This window comes from Numida meleagris, chromosome 2 (assembly GCF_002078875.1).
Source record: "Numida meleagris isolate 19003 breed g44 Domestic line chromosome 2, NumMel1.0, whole genome shotgun sequence".
Taxonomy (NCBI): Eukaryota; Metazoa; Chordata; class Aves; order Galliformes; family Numididae; genus Numida; species Numida meleagris.
The window spans coordinates 86,995,382-87,023,044 of record NC_034410.1 but is presented as its reverse complement, the minus strand read 5'-3'; the positions used below and the strand labels follow the sequence as shown (position 1 = coordinate 87,023,044).

Genomic DNA, 27,663 nt, shown 5'->3' with positions numbered 1-27,663 from the left:
GCATCTTACCTCAGTATCTAGTTTGACTGGCTTTAGTGTTTTCAGATTTGCATTATGCTTCTGTTTCAAACAACAAAAAAATATTTTTTAATGAAAAGAATTGATAATCATTTTTGCTAACAAACAAAAAGAGATGGCTGTGTACTCAGACTTTGCAGGAGAATTCCAGCAGTTCACACAAACTTCTTAACAGTGCTGAGACTGTTCTGATTTGGATGTTCTTTTGAAATGGGAAGTGCAGCCAGGGCCTGTACCTCCAGACACAGTCAGGTTTTAATGACAAGACCACCTCCACAATTCTCAGGCTTGTGCTTCTCCTCCATTTCCTCATGCAGTACCACCTTTTCCCCTCTCCCTCAAAATCCTGAGTACTAGTTAGTACTAAAGAGCCACAATCAAGTACATCTACACCGATTTTCCCAACAAATACTGCACTGCTGTATCAGTGACTTGGTACTAGCTGAACCTTCCAAGCTGAGCTGCGCTACATGTAAAAGTTGGCATGACAACGTAACTGATCCTTCTATGTCAGTTTGCTGACGAACACTGAGGCTTTTTTTTTTTTTTTTTTGCTTTCATTCTCTTATTTAAGTCTTCAGCTGTCCAAAATATGTCTGACTGCAAGCCAAATACTGGCTCAGATTAAATGATAATTAGTGGTACTGACGTGAGCGGAATACCCACTACGGCAGAGCTTGTAAATCACATAACAGAGAGACATGGCAATATATCTGATCTGTTGCAAATTAATTTGCATGTTCAGAGAAAGCTGCAGTTCCAGGCTTTAACTTCGTGTGCTGATGCTGTCACTGAGCAAAGTCAACAGAAACTAATATGGGAGCCACTGTCCACACTCAGAAACCACACAGGAGTACAAAGTCGGCGTCACAGCTTGGAGAGGTTTGTGTGAACCACTAGAGGAGGTTGGAAGACAAGAGTGCAGTGTTGGAATCCTTGCCTGAGGATCTAAAGAGAGCTGCTATTAATTAGTGGGAATACTCAGACAAATTAAGCCGAGGAATCCCTGCCAGAGGGAAGTGGGAACACTACCCATTGTGAGTAGCATCAGAAATACAGCTCCAGGCGTGGTCTCCATCTCTGACTTGATGAATCCGAGCAAAAACAAAATACTGCTTTTATGTTCCTACTGCAGTTTGCTGCTCCGACTTTAGCTCCTATACCATTTCTTTTTCCCATCCCCACATTTTTAATAATTCTGGATCTTCTCAATGTCTGCCTATGCATTAGAACAAATGGGGCAGGCTGTTCTCATATCAAAGGACTGCGAAAAAAAAAAATGTAGTGATGCTCCTAATTGTCATTTGATTATATTTTACAGATGCAGTTCAAGAAATATCGGTTTTAAGGCTGACTCTTAGAAAGAAGAAAAAATATAAAGCCAAGCTAGATTCCTATTTAAATACAAACTTTGGGCTACAAGGTATGGCAAAAATTTAAGCTCCTGAGTGAAGGGTGTTCAAGAAAATGAGCATGTGACTTTCTCTATCCACAAGTAACTAAAGAAGCCTCAGAATGTTTGTCATCTTTGTAGTTTTCTCCATTCTAGTGTTCACTCACTCTATTTTAATAGGAAAATTGGTTAAAAAAATTACACGAGCAGTCACTCTGCTTTCAAACCATGATTTAACAGCTAATACTATAGAGAAAAATACACAAGCGCATTAAGAGCTACTACTGCTCTGTCCTCAGCTAGGACATTATGGTCTGGGATGCCATTTGTAACCAGAAAGCAGCACAGCTTCAATTAAAGATGTAACAACAAAGGTAAATTAATTCAATCTGCAGGAGCAGTGTGGCTTCTGTGCAGGGACAGCTTGGGCATCAGCCACAGAGAGCAGGCCGACTCCCCTGGCTCCATGGATCTTGCAGATTTTGAGACAACCTTTCAGAAGACAGAACTGCTTAAATCTTGGGGGCAAATTTTTACTGAAAGCATTTTTAAATGGCATATGAACTGATGTGGGAAAGTGACATAAAGCATCTCTAAGTTTTGGCTGAAGTTCAGAAGCTATGTAGCTCGGTCAAACCAGGACAAGCTCACAGGGACGAAAACTTCACCAAAAGTCACCAAACCTGTCTATTTTTCAGTCACAGTATTTAGGTCCATAACTGTGAAATTCATTCATGCTCACTCAGTCTAAGACTATACTCTGTTTAAACCCGCAGACTGGATTTATAACGGGTCATCCTCTTCTTTAAAGTGTCAGAAGTAAGATATCATTTGAAGCCACAGAATCGCATGACAGCAGAACATGGAGACAGGTGATCACTTCACACCCAAATTCCTTTACACTAGAGGCAGAAGGAGGAAAAACAGAGAGAGAGAGAGATTGAGAGAGAGAGAGAGAGAGAGAGAGACAAGCTGGAAGATACAGCGAGCTCTGAGATCACTCTTCCCCTTCCTCCTCCCAGACTCAATATGTACCAAGTGAATCAATGACTGATTACAAGGTCTAAGTTTCTTAACACAGAGATGCTCTCAGAAACAATGTAATATCAATTACCATCAGCTAAAGATATAAATTATCTCACAACTAAACCGGAACATTTGTTGTAGCTTTTTTCTCTGCATTATAAGCATTTTGTATCAAATATGGAAACAAGTATCCATTATTTGAAGAGTCAGCAATATACTCATACACATCCATTTGTTCAAAATAGGTCAATTAGACAACAATACAAAAAATTCAAAGTACCAAGACTTATCTTACAGTATGTTGCAGCGTATTCTTACTGTTTTAATAGTGACAATGCATTTATTTTTATACATCATTAAAGTTAAGCACGTGGTGCAAAATGTCACATTAATAAACAGGGATTAAAGCTCGCCTATAAAGTGAGTGATTAAAGTCTGTGTGATTAGTTACTTTGTGTGTTTTTTTTTATTTAGCCACCAAGTCAAGGTGCACGTTACCACGGTATTGCTTTGTCCTCATTAAATGTAATATGGAAAAGTCAACTAGTAGACAATGCATAATGTAAACAGAACAGTCTCAAAAGCAACTTACCCCTGGTCTAGGCAGTGAAAGGTAGACACGCTTCTCTCCTAAGAAGAACACATGTATTTACACCAAAATTCATACACAGATTTTAATCAGTAGGACCACATGACTTATTTCATCCTTCCTCAAGTACTGTATATAAAAATGAATTACTTACCCATAACTCTTTGAACATTGCAGAGAAATGCCACTCTCTCGTGCTTCCAGAGAGAGACAAGTCAAGAACTTCTTACTGTTTAGATTTTAGCTCTCAGTAACTGGCACTTCAATATCTGAACAGCTTTACTCCTTAAGATTTCTAGTCCCCAGCATGCAATTCTGACTAAAGAAACTCTCTCCAGGGACTGATCAGCTGTCACCACCTGTGCTCAAGTTGTTGCCAAATACTATGGGAGTTCCACACAAGGCTTTCCTTGGCCTTTGATGGCATAAAAATGGCAGAAGGCAAAGCCACTAAGGAGAGATATCTAAGAAGGCTTTTCTAAAGTAACTGCAATAAAACCCTCATATTGTAATGTACTATATATATCCCATCTGTACTGTATTTCATAAAGAAAAGAATTCCATTGCATTTTACACACTTGCTGAATTATTTCCTATACCCCCAGGGTTCTCAGTTATTCTAAATTCAAGCAAAAGAAACAGAGGAAAAAAAATCCTTTAGGTGTTAACTAAAAATGGATAAGAGTTTATTGGCAGGAGACAGTGCCAGAGCTAACAGCCTACAATTAAAGCTCCAGTTATCAGATGTTTTAAATATCTATAGTTATATTTATTAAAATAGATTCAGGAGAAGAAAGTCTGCTAAATAAAAATAAGTAAATAAATAAAATCCTTAGAGCTAGTGAAAAACAGAAATTGCTTGAAGAAACAAAGGGCTAAGATAATGGATATCACTAATGTGTTTGCACAGAGATAACACAGTTGGACAAGGAATGGACAAGTAACAAATCCCCTGCAAAGGCATGCAAGATAGGCGAGCCTCCTCAAACTGGGACAAAGGTCAAGGAGAACATGGTGAGGAAGACTTCTGACTTCATCCAAGAGCGACCACCAGGTGGGGAGGAAGACGTCGAGCCTTCATCCAACGACCACCAGAAGGAGCTACAACACATGTGCAAAGGGGAGGGACAACATGCAAATGAATTCCCAGAAAAGTAATGAATATGTAACCGGGCCCAATGAATATGTATAAGTTAGGCTTTTAAATGTCTATCACTTTTGTCTAGGGGTGTGTGAGCTTTGAAGGGCGAAGACCCCCTCACACCCGGCGTGTATGCGCAGCGCTGAATAAACATATCTGCTTTATAACCTAACCTGGGGTTATAGAGTTTGATTCCATAAGTCAATTTGTCACCCCAGATGGGACAATCTCTGTTCAGCTGCAGGACTGGTTGAGGAGGGGAATGCCTTTGGCGCGCCCTGAGAGTTCTCGGAAGGACTCCCCTTTTTCATCCGATCACTGCGGGGACAGACAAGGACCATCTGAAGGCAGACCAGGTATGTTTCAATAAAGAAAGGCTCCGTAAGGTGTACGCAGGAGCAGGGGTAAGGCATGTGGGACACCCATGCAGGAGGGAGAAGGGGCTATACGCCTGCCTACCCCAGTATTGGATCCACAGGTACGGAAGGAGGTAATTACCGAAGGCAGGGGACCTTCCTAAGGGAGAGGTTGCTCTGCGGGGCAGGAGAACAACTCCCGGGAGGGGGTTCCTGCAAAGGTCGTGGGTTCGAGTCCCACTAGAGTATTGTTGCAAGGGCCCAGTTATTTGTAATCATTGCCTTGGCTAAAGACCAACGTATGAGTGAGTACTCCGAATACTTTGTAATTAACTGTACTGTAAAGGTTGTGGCTATCTTATCCTGTCAAGTGGTAATTCACGAATTTTAGGTTGTATGGTTGTGATTTCCATCTGTTGCAACCGCTCGGTACCGTATATTTAAATTGTTATTGTTACCATCAAAATATTTGAACTGTAATGGTCAAATGATAACGTGAATTTTTGTAGCAGCAGTAGCAAGAGTCGTAAGTTGTATTATTATTATTACCATCTGTTGCAATTGTCCAGTACTGTGTATTTGAACTATTATTGATACATTTGGGATATCGTTCCAAACGTTTGGACTAAGATCTTATCCGAGCCGGCAGAGTGTGTGTGAGTGTGGTGTGACTGTGACGCACTTCAGTGCGAAGAGAGTGCGGAGTCCTCGGTTCCGTGGTCCCGCGAGGGGCACGACCAGAGACGGACGAAACGGCTGTGGGGGTGAAAGGCAGACCTTGAATTCATGTGTAAACACTAAGACTCCTTTCTCTGAAACAGAATTGGCTTATGCCGCTTAATGGGTGCAAAAAGTAACACAGTTCCTCACAAGAAGGAGTCAAAGTTGAAAAGAAAAGGAGAGAAGCAAAAAGATGAGAAAAGGGATCCTTCAGATAATTTGCCCCCCCCTTAAAATTCGGAAGCAATGCAAACAGCAGCCACCTCTGCAGATGCAGGGAGTGTCCCTGCTGCAGATCCCATGCAGAGTCCTAGAGAGAGCACACATCCTCGATTACGGAGGGAATTGGAACAATGTAAACGGGACCTGGAGAATTTTCCTTTCTCTAATACTAACCTTACTAACGCTTCACTGTATCCTCTTAGGAAAGTTCCCTTAGGTCAAAGGGAAATAGGGTGCGTTGTTTACTGCAGGAGCTCTTACAAGAGGCTCAGAAAGCATATGTCGGAAGGGAGATGAGAAAAACAAAAGGCTAAGTTAATCGTTTCAACAGTGGATTATGTAGCGAAACAAATGGGTAACAGATAAAGGAACATGGAAGAAAGGTTGGGCCCTGGAGGGAGACAGGGAAGAAAGATTCCAAGGATGAACTGTACTGGTTATTGTCACTGTCATTGTAATAGTTAAATGTGTATGCTGTGAAAACGTTACCTAAGAAGCTGTTATGGGACAAGGGGTCTAAAGAGATAACGAAAAGAACCCCTGGTTGTGTTTTGGCTCACTGGAGAGACATTGCTGGTGAGCCACGGGAATACTGAATAAGAAATCAGGAACATAAATGATGTATCAGGACCAGTTTTTATAACTGAGTCTCCTAATCATGAGACCAAGTGCTGGGTGTTTGTGGAAACTGAAGAACTGTATTGTTTGACTTGTGGGTTTTGAAGGGAGTGGGACAAACTGTTTTAATGATATATGGAGGTGTAATTGTTGATAGCATGATATGTAGAAGCGCAACTGTTGATGGTAAGTGGAAGTGTAATTGAGGGTATGAAAACGGCAAAAGGGTTAAGCAAAACAATTAGTTTGAGATATTAGGGCTTGTGATCTGTGCTGGCCAAAGCAGATGGGTGCCAGCACGAGAACAACCCCTCACACTGCTCCCCGCTTTGCATCTTGTAAACAGAACTCTGGGAGTGAGAGAGCTGGGAGCCAGAGATTGTTGCTGTAAGCAGTGTGTTACTTGTGAATGGGGCAGGGACAGGACAGGACAGTGGAAGTGAAAATAGTCTTTATCTGCAGAGATTTAGGAAACCTGATAGCCCAGTGTTAGCACTGGAAGCCTCCGGAGGGGAGGAGGTGAAACTGAAATATAAAGTTAGTAGTTTTTGTAATGATGAAAGTTTGGAAAGTGAAAAAATTTGGGAAAGACACAGGCTGAGGAAGGCAAAGATGAGCAAGGTGTAACAGGGATTTGGAAAATTGATTAACAGAGAGAGTAAGGAAATTGGGAGGAACAACAGCAGCTGCTACTGTTGCTGCACTAGAAAAGAGCCTTAGGACTTGGAGACCCCCTGAGGGAAAAGTAGGGGGCCTGCAAGGCCCCAGGGAGGGTTCCACCCCCACTGGACCAAAAGCAGCATGCAAATAGCAGGGGAATGGGACATTGGTGAAGAAGACAGTGTTACCCAGGGTTGTGAGAATAGCCCAATGATTTTTTTGAGGACCAGCCAGCTCAACTGATCCAAGAGAAGGAAGGAAGCAATTTGCTGAATGCCCAGAGCACCAACACAGAGCGAGCTCCGAGCCAGCAGCATGCGACTGCTTGGAGACTGCCTATGCCAGTTGGACAGACCTACAGGAGGAACCACTGGACGATGCTGAGGATTCCTGGATTCATCGGCAGAAGCAGTTTTGTGAGTCAAGGAAACTGTAAGGCAGGATATGCTACTACTGACAAGGTAATAGAAGCAAAACCATTACCTGTGGGGACTTGCACTCAGAAGGCCAAAATAACTGCCTTGAGAAGATCCTTATATGGACAGACGCTAAATATGGATTTGGGGTGGTACATGCTTATAGTACCACCTGGAAAGAGCAAGGATTGCTCACACACAAGGAAAACAAATTCAGCATGGTATAAATCTATGAAAAAGCATGGCTATTATACACTGTAAAGGACATTAGAAAGGTAACACTGTACAGGGAACTGGAAATAAGATGATGGATCAGGTGGCAGAACAGGCAGCTGAAGGAAAAGAAATTGTTGAACTGGCTTTAATTCCAGACGGTAAACTTCAAATTTCTGAACCCGAGTCAGAACGTGTAAAGTATTTTAGAGGGACAGGAATCTAAGGAATGGTTTAAGAAGGGAAGAGAGCAAGGACACATTGTTGTGCCCATTAGTATTTTATGGAAATTGGTCCTAAGGAAACACAATAAAACATATTGGGGATCAGACACTACAAAGTATTTGCATGATCTGAGTACCAGGAACAGGGTACAAGAGGGGCCTATTAGAAAAGGGAGATTTTCTTGGGCAACAATGGCAGGTAGACTTCATGGAACTCCCAAGAAAAGGGGGGTATAGGTACCTATTGGTCTTATCAGGTACCTTTCCAGGATGGCTGGAGGCATTCCCTTGCAGAGTTAATAAGGCCAGGGAGGTGACAAGAGGTTTGTTACAAGAACTTTGTTGCTAAGGTAGTGCAACAAATAAGCAGGTTATTGGGAATTGATTGGCAATTACATACTCCTTACAGGACTCAGTCAAGTGGCCAAATGGAGAAAAATGAATCATTTGATCAAATTACAGATTGTTAAATTGGGGCAGGGAGCTGGAATTACCTGGCCCCAAGCTTCACCATTAGCCCTCTTGAGGATTAGAACGAAACCTCGGGTAAAAGAAGGGCTGAGCCCATTTGAGATCCTGTAGGAGGACGGCTCAGCCTCAGTGGTTCATCAAAGAGAAAGGGCCTCTTAAGCTGAAACTTAAGAAGCAAAATGTATTACTTGTATTCTGTAAATAGTATGTGCGTACGATTTGCTTTAGCCTGGCTCGATAATCCATATATTAATATCACTCAGAAGATGGCACAGAAGTTAAACCTTTCTGACTGCTGGATATGTATGGCTCTATCCAGAAATGGAATTTCCCAGGTATGGGATTCCAAGTACTAATTGGACAGTGTGTCGCAGTAGGTGCGCTCAAGTCAAATTCTACAAAAGAATTAGCGGAATAAATCAGAGCTATTGTGTCTATATAGACCAGTCTCGAAGGGTGAAAACAGATTTAGAAGAAATCTGGAAACATACTCCATTGATACATCAAGTATCTCTTGATGATACCTCTGTTGGATTTACAGAACTGTAGGACAAATTAACTAGTTGTTTACCAAATTTTGCATGGCTAAAGCAACTCTTTATGGCTTGAACTACTGTAATCATCCTGCTCATGTGCGTCGCAAGGAGGTGTGTATTATGGCAATATAAAACCTCTGGGAATAGTTATGAGGAATGGAAGAAACATAAACTAAGGCAGAAGGTGGAAACTGGAAGATACTTCAAATCCTCCCTCTCCCAGAATGGGGCAATTTAGCGAAAGAATTCCACCAGAAGGAGCTACAACGCATGTGCAAAGGGGAGGGACAACATGCAAATGAATTCCCAGAAAAGTAATGAATATGTAACCGGGCCCAATGAATATGTATAAGTTAGGCTTTTAAATGTCTATCACTTTTGTCTAGGGGTGTGTGAGCTTTGAAGGGCGAAGACCCCCTCACACCCGGCGTGTATGCGCAGCGCTGAATAAACATACCTGCTTTATAACCTAACCTGGGGTTATAGAGTTTGATTCCACAAGTCACCTCACTCCACTTGATAAAGTTGGATTGTTCCCTTCTGAGATCACCTCTTCCTTCTTTATCCAGTTTTGAAAAAAAAGTGATAAGAGCTATCAGGGCACAAGCTGCCTACTTATTTTTCTTAGAACGCAGTTATTCAGTTTAATTGTCCACACATACAAACAAATCAGATTCCTCAATAAAGACTGACAAAAACTATGAAAAGTGATTTATCACATTCTGTGTATCAAAACATCAACAAAAGGGGATAAAAGAAAGTATGTAAGAAGTACCAAGAAAAAAAAAATCTAAGTTTGAAATGCTAGAGCATAAAAAATCTCTAGGAAAAACCTGTGTCCTTTTGAAAAGAAAGTTCAAAAACCCAGAAAGCCTTGGCATGAAATGAATACTGAGAGGAGAGACACACAAGAGAGGTGAACATTCAGAATTATGGCAACCAAATCAAAGGAAGAAGCAAACAGAAATAAGAAATAAACGCTTTTACTCTTCCACCAATTCCCCTTATTTGGTTTTGGGAGATCAAATTGTTGGCTATATTCAGCAAGAAGAAGATCTGACTCTTTATTTCTTAGAACGTTATTATTTTGTTTTAAACACTCCCCTCCTCCTTGACCCCCCCAACAGACCCACAGATATTGTTCCTTTCAGAACAGATCAACACAAGCCAGAGATAATTCTCCTTCAACAGGAAATAAATCTAGATTGGTATAATCACCAAATTTATATTTGATTTGCACAACAGAACACACAATTTTCATGTATTTAGTTTTCATATTTTGGAAGTTAGATGTAGGCTAAAATATTAAAATATTCTGCCATTTTATGCTCTGTTATTTGTTTCTGCCTGCATTTATTTTCTCTAATGTGTTTTCTGTAACGTATTTTCTTTTTTTTCTTTACTTTTTTTTTTTTAAACTATTCCTATATACTCTCTATTTTCCACTTCCTTATAGTTCTGGTCACATTTTTTCCATCCACAATTTCTAGATGTCAACTTCTAAATCCCACTTTTGGCCTCATTTCTCATCTGTAAGTAGGATGGGATGTCTTTCTAGAATTCTAATGTCTGAACTCTAAAATTAGGAACCGTATCCCCAGTTCATCAACTATGTCCCTCTCAAATCCTAATGCTCCTTTAGCTCCTTTCAAATCAAGTAAACAAATCTTCCTTTTTGCCCTCTTTTTTTGTTATCTTCAGAAATCACTCTCACATTCATGGCCAAGTTATGAGAATAAAATCAGAGGATTATTCACATTATTTTTCAACATAGTGAAACTACATCTAAAGCTGGGGGAGACAGGCCAACACAGGATCAGTAAAAGATACTTTCATGAGGCGATTCACCTCAAACTGCAAGAGCCTCAAATTTAAGCGCCCAGTCTAAAATAGTTATCTGGGGGTTTCTGTGAAGTAAGCAGGGAGAAGGCAGCCACCTCCACCAGCAGAACCAAAACTCCCCTTTCACATGAACACCTCTACAGGTGCTCACCACTCCCTTTAGCTCATATCAGATACATGACATTTCAAAGACAAGCAGTGTGCAGGATAGGCCTCCTCACCCTTGGATTAAATGGTGGTTTAGGATTAAGCCAAAGAAGTTCAAGTCTACCTCACTGTACAGTTCTGTGTAGCACAGAGGGAGTTTCAAACTACGCGTCAGGGATACTTGGCAAAAAATTCTGCAATTGCTTATTAGAAGTTTATACAATGAGAATCTACTGTAATCATAGAAATGCTTGTTTTATTAAGATGTGTCCAGCACATTTAGTTACCATTCAAATTTTGCCTCTTAAACTGTATGCTGTACTCTCTAACAAAGCCAAACATTTTGGTGGTACAAAAATACAAGATTTTAAGCAAAGGAGAAAAATATATATATACACACACACACCTTCTTACTGTAATTCTATCTTTTGTTACACACAATCACAATTCTACTACAAATAAAGCACTTTACATGGCAGTCTAAAATATACTTTTTTTTTAACCAATCTCAACATTAAGACAAGCAGCATGAGTTACAAGAAGAAAAAATAAAGCCTTATAAAATATTGTGAAACTCCATTTCATTTGGAGAGAAGAATGACATTCACAAAACTTTTACAGTCTCTTACCAAATAGATATTTTAGTCTAATTTATTAATTGGGTTATCTGACAGGAGTTACCCTCTTGTCAAAGAGTTACCATCAAGAGAAAACAAGCAAAGATTAATGCTCTATTGAGAAAACTTTGTAGAAGACAGTGGATGCAGTAGACCAAAGTGACTTCTACGAAGATAACTGACAGTTAATATGTAACAACACAGATTCACAGAGAGAGAAATCAATTAGCAGGCTAAGCCATGAGACAAGGAACACAGAGACAAGATGTCTAAAGTATTTTTTGGCAACACAAAATGCAATGTAGCTAAAGGCAATACAAAGTATACAATGCATGCTTATTATTTTACCAAAGGCGATGTTAGAACATTCCATGCTGAAGGAAAGACTGAAGAAACAAGAGATGCTAAGACAGACCCATTTGCCTACGCCCAACAGGAAACACTCAGTCTTCATCATACTTGGGCCTAGGCATACACTAACAGGCTCAGCAACACCCACCCACCCTCTTCTCTCTCCTTCAAGCAACAGTATTAGGGAAGTCTCGTGAAATTATGTTCTAAAAACACTGGAAAATATCAATATGTGGAAATTGTCTGTTATCTGCTGTCAATATTCACAAGAGAAAGGAAAGTTACAAACTACAAGGAGATGCTGGGAATACACTGTACCACTTCAAGAACTGTTTGTTTTGAAAGCCAAGTGTATGTTTTGCTATGGCTGCGAGGTTCTTGTCCTAATAATTTAATTACAGTAGTACTTATATGCATACAAACACACATATAGAAAGGTTATCAGTCGTTATTGCACGAATATGAAAAGAGTAAATAACAGAATAACCAGCCCTGCAAGTTCCAAACGTATCACAATACATTAATATTAGAGTAATACTGTGTTTTTAATTGCATTATATAAAATGTAATGTATATTTAGAGAAAATTAATACATTCTTGGCTCCCAAAACAAGACACTGAAAGCTGAAAGATTTATCAATAGGATCTCTGATCTAGTAGATTACTACATATTTTTATATCACATTCCAGACTAAGGTAGAAGAAAAAGATAACCACCACATATTTCTCAAATTCCCAATAACCTGTGCTACCCATAGTTATTGTAAACCCAGTCGGAATTTCATCACCTTTTTCTTTTACAAGTCTTCAGACTCAGACACACATTCATCTAGCAACTGGCAGCAACAACGTAAGCTATTACTGCCCTGTAGCTGCTTGTTCACAACAAATTGGCAAAGAAGTGCTTGTGTGATCAAGTACAGGAAGTTAAGCTGCCAAAATAAACTCTAAAAACAAAAAAAGCTTTATGTCAATAACAAGATTAAGTATTATATTGTTGATAAAGTGTCATCTAACCTGAATAAGGATTTTCTTTTTTTCCTGTATCTTAGGTACAAAAACTCGAAGTCCCTGTATTTAACTAAATCTGAACTTCTTAACCTGAGTGATTTTCTTAAAAATACAAGACATTCAGAATTGTTATATATTACATTCTATCTGTATGCAATTGTACTTTAAAGACTGAAACAAACACACAGCCACAAGATGTACGTCAGGCTACATTAAGGACATCATCCAAAAAAAAAATATTTGTGATAAAAATAATAATAAAAATAGCCTCCATTCATCAAGAGAACCTACAATGAAACACAAATCTGTTTTGCAAAATTCCATTGTTCCCTTCTACATGTTGTACAAATACCAATAAACTTACCAACCAGAGAAAATATCCCAAGATTGTGCAGAGTCATCAGAGATTCCATCCAGGAGAAAGGACAGCAGTTTAAAAATCAAATAACTACATTCACTACATTATGAAGTAAATACAATGCAAACTGACAGAACAGAATATATATGTGTCATCCAGAAAAATAGGAAATGAATTAAACATGCCATGCAATTAACATGTATCTTGACTGTCATTAACTAACATGCCCTAGTCAAACCAAAAGGTGGAATAAAGTCCTACATCTCAAACTTTGGGGCACTGGCAAAGTGTTGTGTCAAATATTTTTGAGTACTTTGAAAAGTTCAATTTTACAGGAACTAATCATAGTGCAGGAAGTTAAACATACTTGATTTTACACAAACCAGGCCTTTATATTGCTGGCTATGATTTCCTTTGAAAAAAAAAATCCAATAAGCACCTTAATTTGACATCTGTACAAAACCAATGTATTTGTGTATTACCACTTAGATTAAACATTGCTGTAAGGAATATAGGACTACTTATTGTGCTCCCCTCATAAGAAAGCCGTATTTCTTAAATCACAGCAAAAATTCTTATTTGTTTTGCAAAGTACATTTTTTTATTTCTACGTAACATTCTTACCTCTTCTTCCTTCGAACACATCATTGATTTCTCTTAACAACATTGACATATCGCTCAGTTGAGACTCCCAGGCCTCACAGAACACCTCAAGATTTTCTTTTGCAATCTTGCTAGATGGATGTAATGCCAGTGTTTCTGCAGCAGAAATTATCTGAACAGAGAACAAAATATTTGTTATCAGGAGACATCTTGGTAAATAGCATTGCACACGAATTCACAAATGCATTCACAGGAAAAAACACAGAACTTAAACTATTACTATTAAGTTTTTAAAAGCATATTCATTTGACACAAGCAAGTTTGATGATCTTCTTTGTGTATTCTTTTAGTGAACATCCAACCCTAACCCTAAATGCAACTCCTCTATAGAATTACTTCAAATAGTTCAGCATGAGGTCTCCAGAAAACTCACATAAGTAATTTTTATTTATGTCCAATTGAAGCAACCCGACAAAAGCTGAACATACCTGTGGGCCAGTGACCTGGAAAGTATCTTCTGCATGTATGCATGTGATCTCAAGGGGCTCTGTTCCAGAAACATGCCTCAACAAGCGACACATCTAAATATATATTATTTTAAATTTAAAGAGAAAAAGAATGGTAAAAATATTTTTTCATTAGTAATGTGTTCATGAGTAGTGAAAAAAGGCACACACACAATAACAAAAAGTTACTAACAGTCCTTTTAGAAACTTACTGGGCACCTCACAGCTTGGTGTTTCTCAGGAAGCATTTAAAATAAAGAAAAAAAATCCTGGCTTAAAATGCATAGAAAAATCACCAAAAGAAATAAAAATCTTAAATAAATAAAATCATTCAAAAATCAACAACTTCACACATAAATAAGTAAATTAATACATCTTAAAGCAATCAGATATCTGTAGAACTTAGAGAAAACATAGCATAGTTGAAGTCACCATAACAGGCTTACTCAGCAGTTATCAACCACGTGGAAAATGTAGGCTTTCATCATCCAGATGACTTAGTTATCTCTGAGAAAAACAGTGTCATACAAATGCAGGGAAGAAATACTTTATTTCTACAGTCAGCAAAAGGTAGTAACCTTTTTTTTTTTTGCAGTAAATTAAAAGTGAACTTTGAGCTAAGAATGAACGCTGAAGATTTCGAATCAGAAACAGAATTTAAGACAGAAGTAGTACATACTAAACTAACTAACTTGTCCTTTATTGGAAATGCTGTAAGGCCCACATGCACTCACAGTTATGCCAGGAAACAAAACAGTGTCTCACTAAAAGAGGAACACCAACGAGTTACCAACACTAACTAGAAACAGGGGGACACTGAAGCTGAAATTTAAAAATGACTGGAGTTGATTTGCCAGTCCCTGAACTTCACAGAACTGATGAGAATTCAAGGATGTTGTTTCTGTATATTCATACTTCTGGGACAAATGCTTAAGCCCCACATTAAAACCCCAGAAATAGGCCTAAATACTCCTGGCACAGAAAACTCAACTCTTCCTTGCTTCATTTCCCTCAGCTCTCCAACACTATCTCAGCCACACTTGCTCACACATCACACACTTCTTCATGCAACTCAACACACCTGCTTAACACATACATCACAAACACAGCAGGTTGAAAAGCAATCCTCATCACCTTGGAAAGGAACAAAAAATAATTTAAAAAAAAAAAAACTAGGCCTTAGTCTCTTACTCACATGTATGAACACCATCAAACAAAACTGTGCATGTATTAATGCCTGCAACAGATAAACACCGCTTTTCATGAAAAAGGAAAAGACTTCCAGTGATCTTTCGACTGATAAAAGCTATACAGGATCTTCAAAACAGATAAGTTCATTGGATTAAGAAACTTAACCATAAGTTCTCTTTATTCTTAAAATGTGTCTTGGGTTCAGCTATTGCTAGATGCTTAATGCCTCAGTAAAAGGTTGTAATCTCTAGCTGGGTCTAAGCACTACTTTTTCACGAGCACTTTAGCCCCAAATTATGCATACATATAACACTGAGTCAAACAATGAGTTTAAGTCTAGATTCAGGAGGAGAATAGACTGTATGCCTATGCTACAGCAACCAGTTGCCCCAGTGACACACCTGGCTCAGACCATAGCAAGAACACCACAAAATCCAACAGTACACTAGGAAAGAATAAAAATAATAATTAAAAACAAAACAGGCCAAAGCCTTCCTAAAGAATAGGTGAAGACAAGCCAGCCATTCATTTTCATTTATAAAAATCAAAACAACCATGAACTCACCTCAACTAGTTGCTCTTTCTGCTCTGATAGCTTGCAAGTATATTCTGCCACAGCTTCCAGATTTCCTTCTACTCCTGTGATTTTTAATGCTTTGAGAACCATATGATCTGTGTGGTATTTCAGCAGATCTGCTGCCAAAGATGTTGCTGCACTGTGGACCTTGAATAGCATTAAAAGAAGGAGAGAGAAACTTTGGAAGGAAGGATATGTAGCCAGTACCAAACCAAATCACTTTGAAGATAGAGCAGTTTTCCAAGAAGCAAAAAAGCAGTCTGCTATGCCAGCACGCAGACAGCCTAGGGCTTTAATTCTTCAACTGTTATTTAAAATACAAAGATAAAATCCACTGCACTCAAAAATAGCCCACCCAAAGGTAAAGAGAAACAAAAGAGCAGCTGGATAGAATCAGAATGTGTGATTATCACACAGCTGCTTTCTCATGATATTGCAGCTGGAAAAAACAGGTGCATGAATTTGTGGAGCACCAAGTTCAGCATAAGCACAGTACAATAACCACTCTACTTCTTCTAAAGAATGTACGTGAATAGAACCAGATGCACAGTATCTGAATTTGTAATGCATTAGAAATTAAGTTTCCATCAATAAATTGACAGCAATGCAAAGAAAAGCTTGAAAATAATCCATTAGCTTGTTACATAGCTTTAAGAAATTCAAAAGCACCTGTTCTGCAAGGAGCTCAAAGCCAGAGCTAGGTCTTGAAGAAGTCTCAAAAACGTGCTCCCAACAAAGCAAGGAGAACCTCCCCTTGAAACACACCCCTAAAACCACACCCATGGAACCGCTGAAGTTGTGTTCTGAAGGACTCTGCTTGATGAGAGCAATCAACAACAGCTACTGCTAATTCTGGTGACTAGTCAGTGGGTTTACCTGTGCCCTGTAATCAGCTCAATTTTAAAAAGATGGCTAAAAACAACCAGAAGCCTGTTTTAGAAACAGGAGAGCTTTCTTATGACTGTTGAGTCTTGTAGTTTTACTTTCGCTTTACTGGATTGAATAGAATATGCAATAAATATAACTGTTCAAGAAGGTGATTTTTCAAGCTCTTGTGAATATAAAAAGTTTGATAATGTGACCCTGGTGGGCCTTGACTGTGGATGGAAGAGAATGTTTTCTAGAAATGCTGGCAATTTTTTCCCTCTGGACTTTGTTTTTCCTCCTTCTTCTAGAAGTACTTCATAGGTAGTCCAGATTTAAGGGACTTTCTCTATTTGATTTATATTTTTTAATTTCATGCCAAAAAACTGGATTGTTTCCTCAAAACCTACTGCTACTTTTTCTAGAGTGAAAAAAATAACATGACAATGTATTATAAACTACTCATACAGCATTGCTTGCATGCCATTAAAAGTTAGCACAAACCACTAACCTCAGAAAGGAAGACAGCTCTGATGAAGGGATATCTGCAACTTGTAATGTTAAAGTAGGAGCAGGCAATTTTCATTTATATATAGACTACAATAGTGATTATCTTTTCATTAGAGATTCTTTTCATCTTGATCTAAAAAAGAAATTTACTTAATGCTGTCTCAGAGTATCAAGCAGGGAAATGATCTCAAGGAAGGAACATACCTCTTGTTTCTCAAATAAAATGACAAGAGATGGGAAAATGCTACTTCTAACATGGTTGTCTCTGTTCTCAGCTACCTAGCCTATTAAAACATCTTAATTAGCGTCACTAAATATTGATTTCATGAACAGAGAGCTTGTTTGTTGATACAGTGCAGCACCAGAAGTCAAGGACTGACAGAACAGCCCTCAAGCACACTCAGAATGACAATACTCTAAATTTGCTTCTACTGATAGCATAAATCCTGCACGCTTTAAAAAGCTGTTACTGAGGAAGCTTTCATTCTGCTCATGTCACAAAAGCAAGGTATACACAATTTGAGGTCCTTAGTTTAGAAATCCAAACCCACTCAGTTTGTTCCACAATTTCTAGAACAGCTTGCTACACTTTCACCTCACTTTTAATATGGGACTGAATCATAGGGCATAGGTAACCCACTGTTTTGTACTTTATGCCACCTCTGTTAGCTGGTTTACAGGAGGTAACCTTCTATTGACACCTGACAAAACTCTTTCAGGTAAGTGTAATAGGTGTGTAGTCTTTGCATGATATTCATGAATAGAAATCTGTGGGCAGGACAGCATGGTAAGATTTACATTTAAGGAAAAAAAAAAAAAAAAACAGATACAAACCCAGAATATTAACAGTTTCTTTTAAACACTATTTCCCAGCCCCTTTAGCTTTACGGTCTCTGTAATTACATAGCCACATACTATTTTCACTGGGAACCCTTCTTCTCATTTGCTACACAGAAATGCCTTTACCCCAAAATGGATTAAAGCAGCTGTGGAAAACTGTGGAAAAGCTCTGCTACTGAATTCCTACATAATAGTGACCAAAGTAAAAAATGGTGAGTTAAAGAGCACAAGTTATGTATACTCCATTTTCTGGGAGCCTAACAGGTAACATAACAGGTAACAAAACCAGCAGAAAGTGGTTTGTTAGCCACGTATTTCCAGTCATCGCAGCTCAGATCTCAGTCTGAGCAAGTTCACCATACTTCTCTAACACCTTTGTACTGCCTTGCAGCCTAGTATAGAAACCTTCACTGTCCTCAGTGCTTGTTTTGCTATCTGTTTAAAGGAATAATAATAGGAAGGACTTTAAAAGATATCTGAAGGTTTTACGAATGTTTTGGAAGCTGCCAGAAATCAGTAATTCTCTATTTGGCTCAAATCTGTGGAACAGACAAGGCACCACTGCTCTCCAATAAGCAAGGGAAAAGGGAGAAAGTAGGATCCTGATCAATAAATGCAATCCATCCTATGTGTCAAACGAGGCAGCTATCTCATATTGCATGTCATGATTTGTGACATTTAGCATGCTTGCATGCTAGGAAAAGAGTGATTACAACAAACTGATAACTGCCCAGAAAAATACCTGAGTATAATGCATAATCATAACACATTTTTGCTATACATATACACACATATAAATGAACAGCTATTTCAGCACATTCTAACATGAAAAAGTATTTAAAACAGGGATGTGTGCTTCCACAAGCAAAACTTGATCACTACATTTGAAGTAATGATGGTACTACCAAATGCATTTTTATTTGATTGCTGCCAGCACTGGCAAAGGGCCTATGTATCCAACACATTGCTAATTAGTTATAAGAAAGAACAAAGAAGATGATTGCATACCAGCTCTCTGATGAAACTGTGATTCGGCTACTCTAGCCTCTTGCGGTATTGGATCCTATTTTACAATTTCATGTACGAAAAGTAAGAAATGCAAGGTTTCCTTCAGTTAGTGCTTGTTTAAACTGGACTTACCTCTCTTTTAAGCTCATTCATACACTGGCATGTTTTTAAAATGGCGACTTCCAAGTCTTCCATGAGATCCTTTGTCTTCTGGTTTTGCTAGAAGCCAAAGAAAGCAACCAGACAAAACATTACACAAAAAAACAGCAAATCCCACCTTGAAGACAGCTTTGTATTTCGAAGTGTAATATTTTCATTTACATATCCTGTGTAGATTTTACTTGAAGAATTCCTTGATAGAGATATGTATCACTAAATCAAATCTAAACCTGATAGCAATGACAGCTAATTGTTTGGGATCAACAGGAATTTATTTCCGAGTCATACTGACACCTTCAGGAGGAGGGTTTCTTTAAGATTTAGAACTTAAACTTCCTGTTTAAACATCTGAAAGCAGAGTAACAGTTTAAAGCTTTTTTTTTCCTATTTAATGTCATCAACAGCCATTTCAAATAAAGCGGTACCTAAAAAGTTATATTAAATGTTTTATATTGAATTACAAAAAGGTATATTCCCTGTAAGACTTCAGATCTTTGCCTAATTTAAACAAATACATTAGCTTCATTTTGTTGAGTTAGCTTCAAGATGGAGCTCCAAATTTGGCAAAAATAAAAACAAAAACCCAACACTATCTATAGAATAAACCAAATGCCAAAAGGCATACACTGGGAAAAAGAGTTCCATAGCAGTAAGTCTGCATCCATCTCCAAAAGCTACTGAAAACAATTATCCTAGGTGGGACCATCAACAAGGCCACAGCTGCAAAGAAACTAGCACCTCAAGTATAAATTACATAGTAACATAAACATAGAGTGTCCGCAGATAAAGACAAGCACGCTGTCATTTTTTTTAAAGGAAAAAAAAAATCCACCCAAGACAATGCTATCATTTCCTCACATATGCTTTAATTATAGACTGTGTAAAAGTATAACAAAATCACTTTTAACATTTTAACATTCAGTACTCGCTGCCCTGTCCTTTTTTACTCTTTTACCAACTTATTTAATGTGCATGCTATAACTCCTTTTATGTATAATTATTTTCCGTTTCAGTAAACACAACTGAACAATTTTCTAGTCTACACAATACCTAAAAATACACCATAAGTCTACACAAAAACCTAAAACAGGACACTACCCTGCACTACCTTTGAATTTCATGAGCTTGAATATTTGCAGCAAGGATTTCAGAAATATTTATAATTCAATCAATAGCATTAGATTCTCTGGCGTGTTCCAGCTACGTTGCACTCACACAGAGGAATACAAACTAGCAGGTCAATGATGCTACTCTATGATTTATTACGTTTCAAGACATTTCTGTTTTAAAATACACTCTTCAATGAAGATTCACAGTTACTCTGCCTGCTGAAAGGAAGTATGATGGGTGAAAAGGGAGATAATCGCGCAGTCTAAGAGCTCTACACAGCCCCCAATTCATGCATTCCGAGGTATTTTGATTATCAACAATCCCACTTGAATTACATTAAGCTCCTCAGAAAATATTCACCCTCCAATGAAGCTCTAAACAGCAGAGCCACTTCAGTGAGCTGGTAATGTTTTAACTGATCCCTGAGTCTTCAGTCATAGCTGGGCTGGATTATTTATTAATGTAAATTTATAATACTCAAGCTCATGTGTGCACACTCAAGTATTTTCACGGCTCATATACATGCCTTTTTTTGTACTAGGCTCTCATTTCCATCATCTGAAATGCAGCACGTAAATTATCTAGAAGTGATGAGTTTCTTCGGTAACACAGCTTAGAACTACCCAACCTAAGCAGAGTTTTAGGTTCTTATAGTTACTGCATTCTATGCAATAAACATTCTAGATGTGTCTGTATTAACAGTAAGATTTATATTCTCTCCAAATGGTTCTACTACATTAAGAACACCTGACGGATGCATCTGATTCAAAGAGGAGAAAAGGAAGAGAAATGCTTTCTCAGAAGTAATACATACAGTTTTAATGGAGCCTATACACCTCTGTCATTATTTTAGACTGTTAAGATTTTGTGCTATGTATTTCCTCAGGAACAAGACTGAGAGCAAGTCAGTAGCAGGAACAGAAACTGCATTTTCCATTTCTGCTTTTCCTCCCTGTTTAGCATGTGTTATCTATTATCTTCAAGGAACAAGGTAAGACAAATGACAGAGACGGACTTAATGTGCTTCTTCTCTAAAAAGGAAAATTGCCATCACTGAAACTTTTAGAAAAGGCTGAACAAAAACTCCCAATAAGTCTTTTCTAATTTGTCTTCCCTTCTCTCTAGAAGGAAAAAAATAGTCAAGTTTTAGAATATTCTACTTTTCAACAGTTTAAGTGTTTTCAGTATTCTGTTGAAAACAATAAATACAAGCTGTGGTCACTGCCATGGGATCAAGACAACTGAAGTCTCTGAAGCAACCCATCAAAAGGCCGAGTTGTTCAAGACTGTGTTTTGAAACTTCTATTTATCTTCCTGTTTCTACTTACAGCTTCATGAAAACTAGTCCACCATCAACAGCATAACTTAGGTGTCAATGAATGAGTGAAGCAGTATCACTGGGGCAAGGTGAAACAGTATTGAAGCTAAAGAAGTGCAGTACAAATTCTGGTTTCCTTGATCAGCTAACTTACTCTGAGGAATACACACAATTCTCTCTTCCTAGACCAGAGGATATTTGGCATTAAAAACTTCTTTCCAAAGTAGAGGTGAAAAGATTTACTTTGCTAAAAAGCTCTTACAGCTTGCATCCACACTGAAACCAGCTGCTCTAGTTCCATTTTAGCCTGCTTAGACAGCTCCAAAATGTGTTCTCTGTGCTCATGACTGGTATAGGCAGAATCTGTGAAGTCCTCCGTATGTTCCAGGATAACCTCCAGCATTGTTGAAAGATTCTCTTTTGAGAGAAAATAAAGATTCTCACGAAGACCCTCCACCTTATTCTGAAAAAGAAACATATCAATTCCTTGAGAATTTATTTAGTGTTGAAAAGCGGAAGGCAGATGCATCATTTTACATTTTATTTTTCTCTTCTCTACTTTTTAATATTCATTTATTTTCAAAGTAATCCAGTAGTTTTCTTGTATCAGACCTCTGGTGTAGAGTGGGTTTTTTTCAAACAAAATTACTGTTCATTTATCAGAACAAATAGCGTTGTTCTCCTGCAGTCAATAAAAAGCTTTTCAGTTAAGTAAGTTTCTGAAACTAGTTGTATATTCAGATTTTGACTGATCTTTACAAGCTTTTCTACAGCCATATTATCAATTTTGAGTGTGTTTCCTAAATATTTATGTATAATATATTGAGAAGGGAGGGAGAGAAATCAAAGTGTTTCACAGATCCCGAGAAATAAGACATGGTTGTTGATTCATTGAGCTACAAGATACAATTTCAATTCACAGAATTTCCTCTGAATGCCAGTTTGTTCTTTTAAATTTTTGGCTGAGTATTTGTGTGTGTTTTAAAATTGCTAGCAACTATGAAGGAAGAATTCTTCAACATCTATCTTAAAGAAGTTTGATATTCTGATACTGACGTTTATTCAATATTAAAGGCATCACTCCCCCTCCCAGAAGGAAGGAGGAAATGTGAAATATCAAAGAGCATCTTTTGGCAATAGCAAGAAAATTATCATCACCTATTGTCAGATGCTCTTACATTCTGAGACGCTTATTTAAGATACATTGCTGAAAAGATGCTACTCTACCATTTAGAATTTAAAAATAATAATTTTTACTTTGAAAATATCCTAGCTGAGGGTAATTTATTAAGCTGTAGAACATAATACTCTTTCCATTCTCACCTTGAATTCCTTGATGCCAGTGTATATACTGATGGGAGCCACTTCATTTTCTCCACTTGGTCTAGAGTCAGTTACAATTTCTATTACCTGTTCCAAAGCTAGTCTCATCCGATGAAAAACACCATCTTTATTTATACGAGCTGATTCACAGTCTGGATGCCTAAGACAAGTCTTCGAAAGAAAGCAAACTAAGTATTAAGGAAGAGACAAATGTAGTAGTAAAATGAATGCTTCCTGTTGAAGCAGATCTGAAGAATGTGTTAGAAGACAACAAATTCTTTCTGTTAAAATGCTATTGTGCTAAGTAGAACTCATAGAATTATTCAGAACGTAAAGATATTCCTCTACTCATTTTATAATCTTATACCTTTGAGTATGAAATTTAAAGTGAGGTTGAGAAAGAACAGACAGCTATCCTGCCAGTCGCCATACTCTGTGCTATGTCTAAATTGTGGAAAAGTGTGAATACTCACTGACCTTTGAAGCAGTTAATAGCATCATGGTGCACTTCTCAAGAACAGCCCTAGATGCTGCCATTCTGGCCTTTTTCTTCTCATCCTTCAAATCCTAAACAGCAAAAGAAAAACCATTTGAATACTGTATAGTAACTAAAATGTTTACTGCTTACGAGATTGGGAAAAAAACTGTCTTGCAAATGGATGGGTTGTAAGCAAGTTTCTTTATGATGTCTGACAGATGCTATTTTAAGCCTAGCTCATGATCTAGAACTTGCTTTTTAGAAAGATTTTAATGTATGCATTTATTCTTGGCACTACTCAATTCAGATTTCAAAGAAGGAACATCTCAGAGACACAGCATGTGCTAATTAGGTCACTAATTTCTGTATCCTTATCATATAGCATTATTTATAGAGCAGGAAAGGAAGCAAAAAACACAAACAAAACCAAAACCTATGATTCAAAATAGTGTCTGAAATGGTGGGGAACGGAAGGCAGAGAAAGAGAACACTGATCTTTCATTGCACTGCAGTGAAGGAAAAAGAAAATGAATATTTTATCTATTAAGTGTTATATTTACCATATACCAATAATAAAGATGTTAATATGCTTAAAAAGCAATTCCTCTGTAGAAAGTATTGAATATAGGAACTTCCCAAGAACTCTACATGGCGAGGATATACCGCAAAACCAAATGTTATCTCCTGAAAAGGTCAGCAAAAGAGAAGAACTTAACAGTCCAAAGAGAGATTGCGGTGGGAGGGAGGTAAAGAGGACAAGATTTTAGGTCCTCAGTGTGTAACAAGAGGAAGGACTTAGAAAGCTTAGGATCTTTCCAATACTAGTAAAGACAGCTGAGAGCTTTAAGAGTGTTATGAAATGGGTAATCAAATGGTACTTCCACTGAAACCATGTCTAGTTCTCCCCTATGCCAGTTACCCATGTATCATACTACTTACTACAAATGGACCCAGCTTTTTCTCAGATCTAGTAACTTCTTTTGATCTTATCGCTAATAGGAAGTCTAAGCTCCTAATTACACCAAAGTTAAGAAAATTTAACTCCCAGATAAAAGTGCATTAATTTTCTGTTTGTAAGTCCATTTCTAACAAAATAGTGACATGTATTGTGCATCAAGACTTATTACTCATCTCAAAATACAGAACATAGAATGGACAAAGTTATTATTAGTTGAAAAGGGAACAGTCTACAGGATGGAATTAATACTACTTTAAAAAACAGATAAACACACACACACACAAATAACCAGATAAATCAGCCTAGATGTCCATTTTGACATTTTTCAAAAAGTCTTACTTAACAAGGACAGAAAATCTTAAAGACTGAGGTTGCCAAGTTTTAAACAACAGCTCATTTCAGAAATTTATGCCTTGCGTTCAGATAAATCCAGCCACACTCAAGAGCTTCTGGCATACTTACATTAAAGAAAAATACCTTAAGGGATGTTTCCTCCCACTAAAACCACACAGCAGCCTACACACTGTGTGTAGCATACCAAGCATGTTCCTGACAGAATTTTTAAAAATATTAATGAAGTACTCTTTCTGAAAGAGTCAAGTAGACAAGGAAAAGGAAGAATGAAAGCCCAAATAATACTGGAAACCAAAAACAGAGCGTCACTTCCTAGCAATACACCTTTCTCTTTCCAAGAAACAACTGCTATGAATATTTGAGAAAAAAAAATAAAAGCAGTTCATTTCCAAGCAGGATATCCTTTAATAACATGTACCTTTTCCAGACCTGATTATTTGACACTGAACATGTTCTTCACAGACTCAGGACACATAGATAGTAAAAAGAAGTGCTACATGTTTTCACTACACTGCTTCATTGTCCTTTCTATCTCTGGGGTGCTGTGCTAAGTCACAAAAAGCTAATTCTATATGCATGAGATTGGGCAATCTTTTTATACAAATTGAATTTTGAATTTTGCTGCATATTAGGGACGCTATCAGACCCTGGTCCAATTCTGAATGGGGGATTTGATTGCCAAGGGTAAGCAACCAGAGCTCAGAGCAGAGGCCTTAGGCCTCAGCAAATCTTTTATTTACAGGGAAAGTATCACTCAACAGAGAGACCCTTTTCCCTGATAAAGTGAACAACAAAGATGAGAACAGCCTCTTTGTAAATGATGAAAAAAAGCTTTGACCAAAATCTAAAGAAAATATGTCAGAATAATGAAAAAAAAAAAAGTATGTGCTTTATTAGGATGTAGAGATTTCAAGTTTTCAGTTTTCTGAAGCAATTACTCTGTTTTCAAAGCATTTCACTATGTGCAAACATCAAATGTTTCTGTCAAGCAATAACAGACAAATTCTCTACCAGAGTTAACAAGCCAGAAAAGCTAAAGCCAAACAAATGAAGCTAAAGCAGATCTCAGATAACACACATCTAGGACTCTGCAAGATGCACAAGAGAAAATAACACAGGCTGAGTTTTAAAACAGAAGGATACGTTTTGTGTGGAACAAGGAAAGAAATGTTAGGTTTCAGAGACAGAACACTATCATTGTTTTGCTTTGTAATAGTCAATGATCACAGAAGAACAAAAATCTTCAAATGAATCAGGTGAAAAGTGATACTTTAAAATCTCTGATAGCTTTTTATTAATACTTACATTTTGCCTGTCTCCAGTTAAATGGGCAAATTCAACCATTTCATTTCCAAACTGGCTGAATATTTGCACAAACTCCTGGAAACTACTGACTTTTTCTAGCTGTTCCATAGTTGCAAGAACCTGAAAGATAAGGGAAAAAACTGCAGATTATCAAGATACTGTACAGAAACCATTACTACTGAATTTGGAATTTTATTATTTGTGGACACTTGTAAACCATGTCATATAAAATGTGTGGATTTTGTTACAATTTAAGTACTAATAAACCAAAAGCTGGAAATCAAAGTCTAAATCATTAATCATGCTTCAGTCAAAATGTGTTATTTATTTTGAACCCTCAAAAACATTTTCTTCACTCTATCCAGTATCAAGAGCAACAGTATTACAGGATTCAGTTTCCATATTTAGAAAAATGTTCCTGCCTATTAAATTTATAAACATAAGTACTTAAAAATTATACACTGGTAATACTGCATGCTATAATTCTCAACTTCAAAGTTCAATTTCAGATGCACCGTTGTCAAAGTCTAAAGCTGTGCTTGCACAGTCCAACAAGCGTTTTATGACTAGCAACATGCATGAAAAATGCATTCACAAAAGAAAACTTACAAAATTTAGAACTGAGTTAATATAGCTTTATGCTTCCCATAACAGCTAAATTTAAAATTGTGAAGATTTTTTATTATTTCTATATAAAGCAAAGTCCTGAAGTTGTAACAAGCTCTAACTCAAGGTTCACAGGAACATGTGAAATCAGCACTTTTGTACAAGTTCAGCAAAAACTATCACATAGTTTATAAATTATTGAAGCTATCTTGCTGAGGGCACTACAGTATGGTTTACAACAGACATTAACATTAGAGTACTTCAGGTTAGACATATAGTATATAATCCCACAGGGATCTTTCAAATCCAACTGACTTCAGAAGGCGAGACAGTTAAAGTAGCTCTTTGTTGTGTCTCAGTCTGGAGATAAGATAGCCCATGGAAATTTAATGAACTGTACTTAAAAGGGAGAAACTTCAACTCAGTTTTTCATTTCTATGCCCAAAGAATTTTCCACTCAAGCAAAAAGCAGCCGACATACTTGATTGTGATAAATTTCCTCATCCCTGCAGCCCACAATCTACAGCAAGTGTTCCATGCAATACTAGACTGCAATATTGGTCTAAGCATGCTACATTATGCAGCCAGTTCCACAAATGCTGCAGAAACAAGAACTTTCATTATTCCGATATTTCAGATATTGAATCTCTGTGTGAGCAACAATGCAAAGGACTGAGAAGGAAGCCACATAACAATGAAGATATGAAAATGGCTGTATAAGAGTAAAAGCAGAAAAGTAAATGTGGGGAAAGGAAAAAACATACAAGTTAGGGTCCAACTTTCTTTTCCAAAAATGGATAAAAACATGTAGGTCACTCCAAAAGTAATGCCTCCTATTTATTTCCACAAAAATGACAACAGATACAAAGACCACAATAACACTATTTGATAGAGCAAATTCTCAGCTACAAACACTATTTTTAGAATTATAGAATCATAGAATTAGCTAGGTTGGAAAAGACCTACAAGATCATCCAGTCCAACCATCCACCTACCACCAATAACCCCACTAAACCATGTCTCT

General features: G+C 37.6%; 1 protein-coding gene across 1 annotated transcript in view; it reads right to left on the bottom strand.

Annotated features, from left to right (window-relative positions):
• Positions 1–27,663, bottom strand: part of CTNNAL1 (catenin alpha like 1) — a 70,191-nt gene that overhangs the window by 5,901 nt on the left and 36,627 nt on the right. The window contains exons 4-13 of the mRNA XM_021389130.1: positions 26,034–26,153; positions 23,416–23,505; positions 22,939–23,109; positions 21,878–22,078; positions 19,161–19,247; positions 15,795–15,953; positions 14,021–14,113; positions 13,554–13,704; positions 3,030–3,067; positions 10–60 (exon numbers count right to left, since the gene is read on the bottom strand). Of these exons, the coding sequence (XP_021244805.1) occupies positions 10–60; positions 3,030–3,067; positions 13,554–13,704; positions 14,021–14,113; positions 15,795–15,953; positions 19,161–19,247; positions 21,878–22,078; positions 22,939–23,109; positions 23,416–23,505; positions 26,034–26,153 (1,161 nt within the window). The remainder of the gene's footprint in view (positions 1–9; positions 61–3,029; positions 3,068–13,553; positions 13,705–14,020; positions 14,114–15,794; positions 15,954–19,160; positions 19,248–21,877; positions 22,079–22,938; positions 23,110–23,415; positions 23,506–26,033; positions 26,154–27,663) is intronic.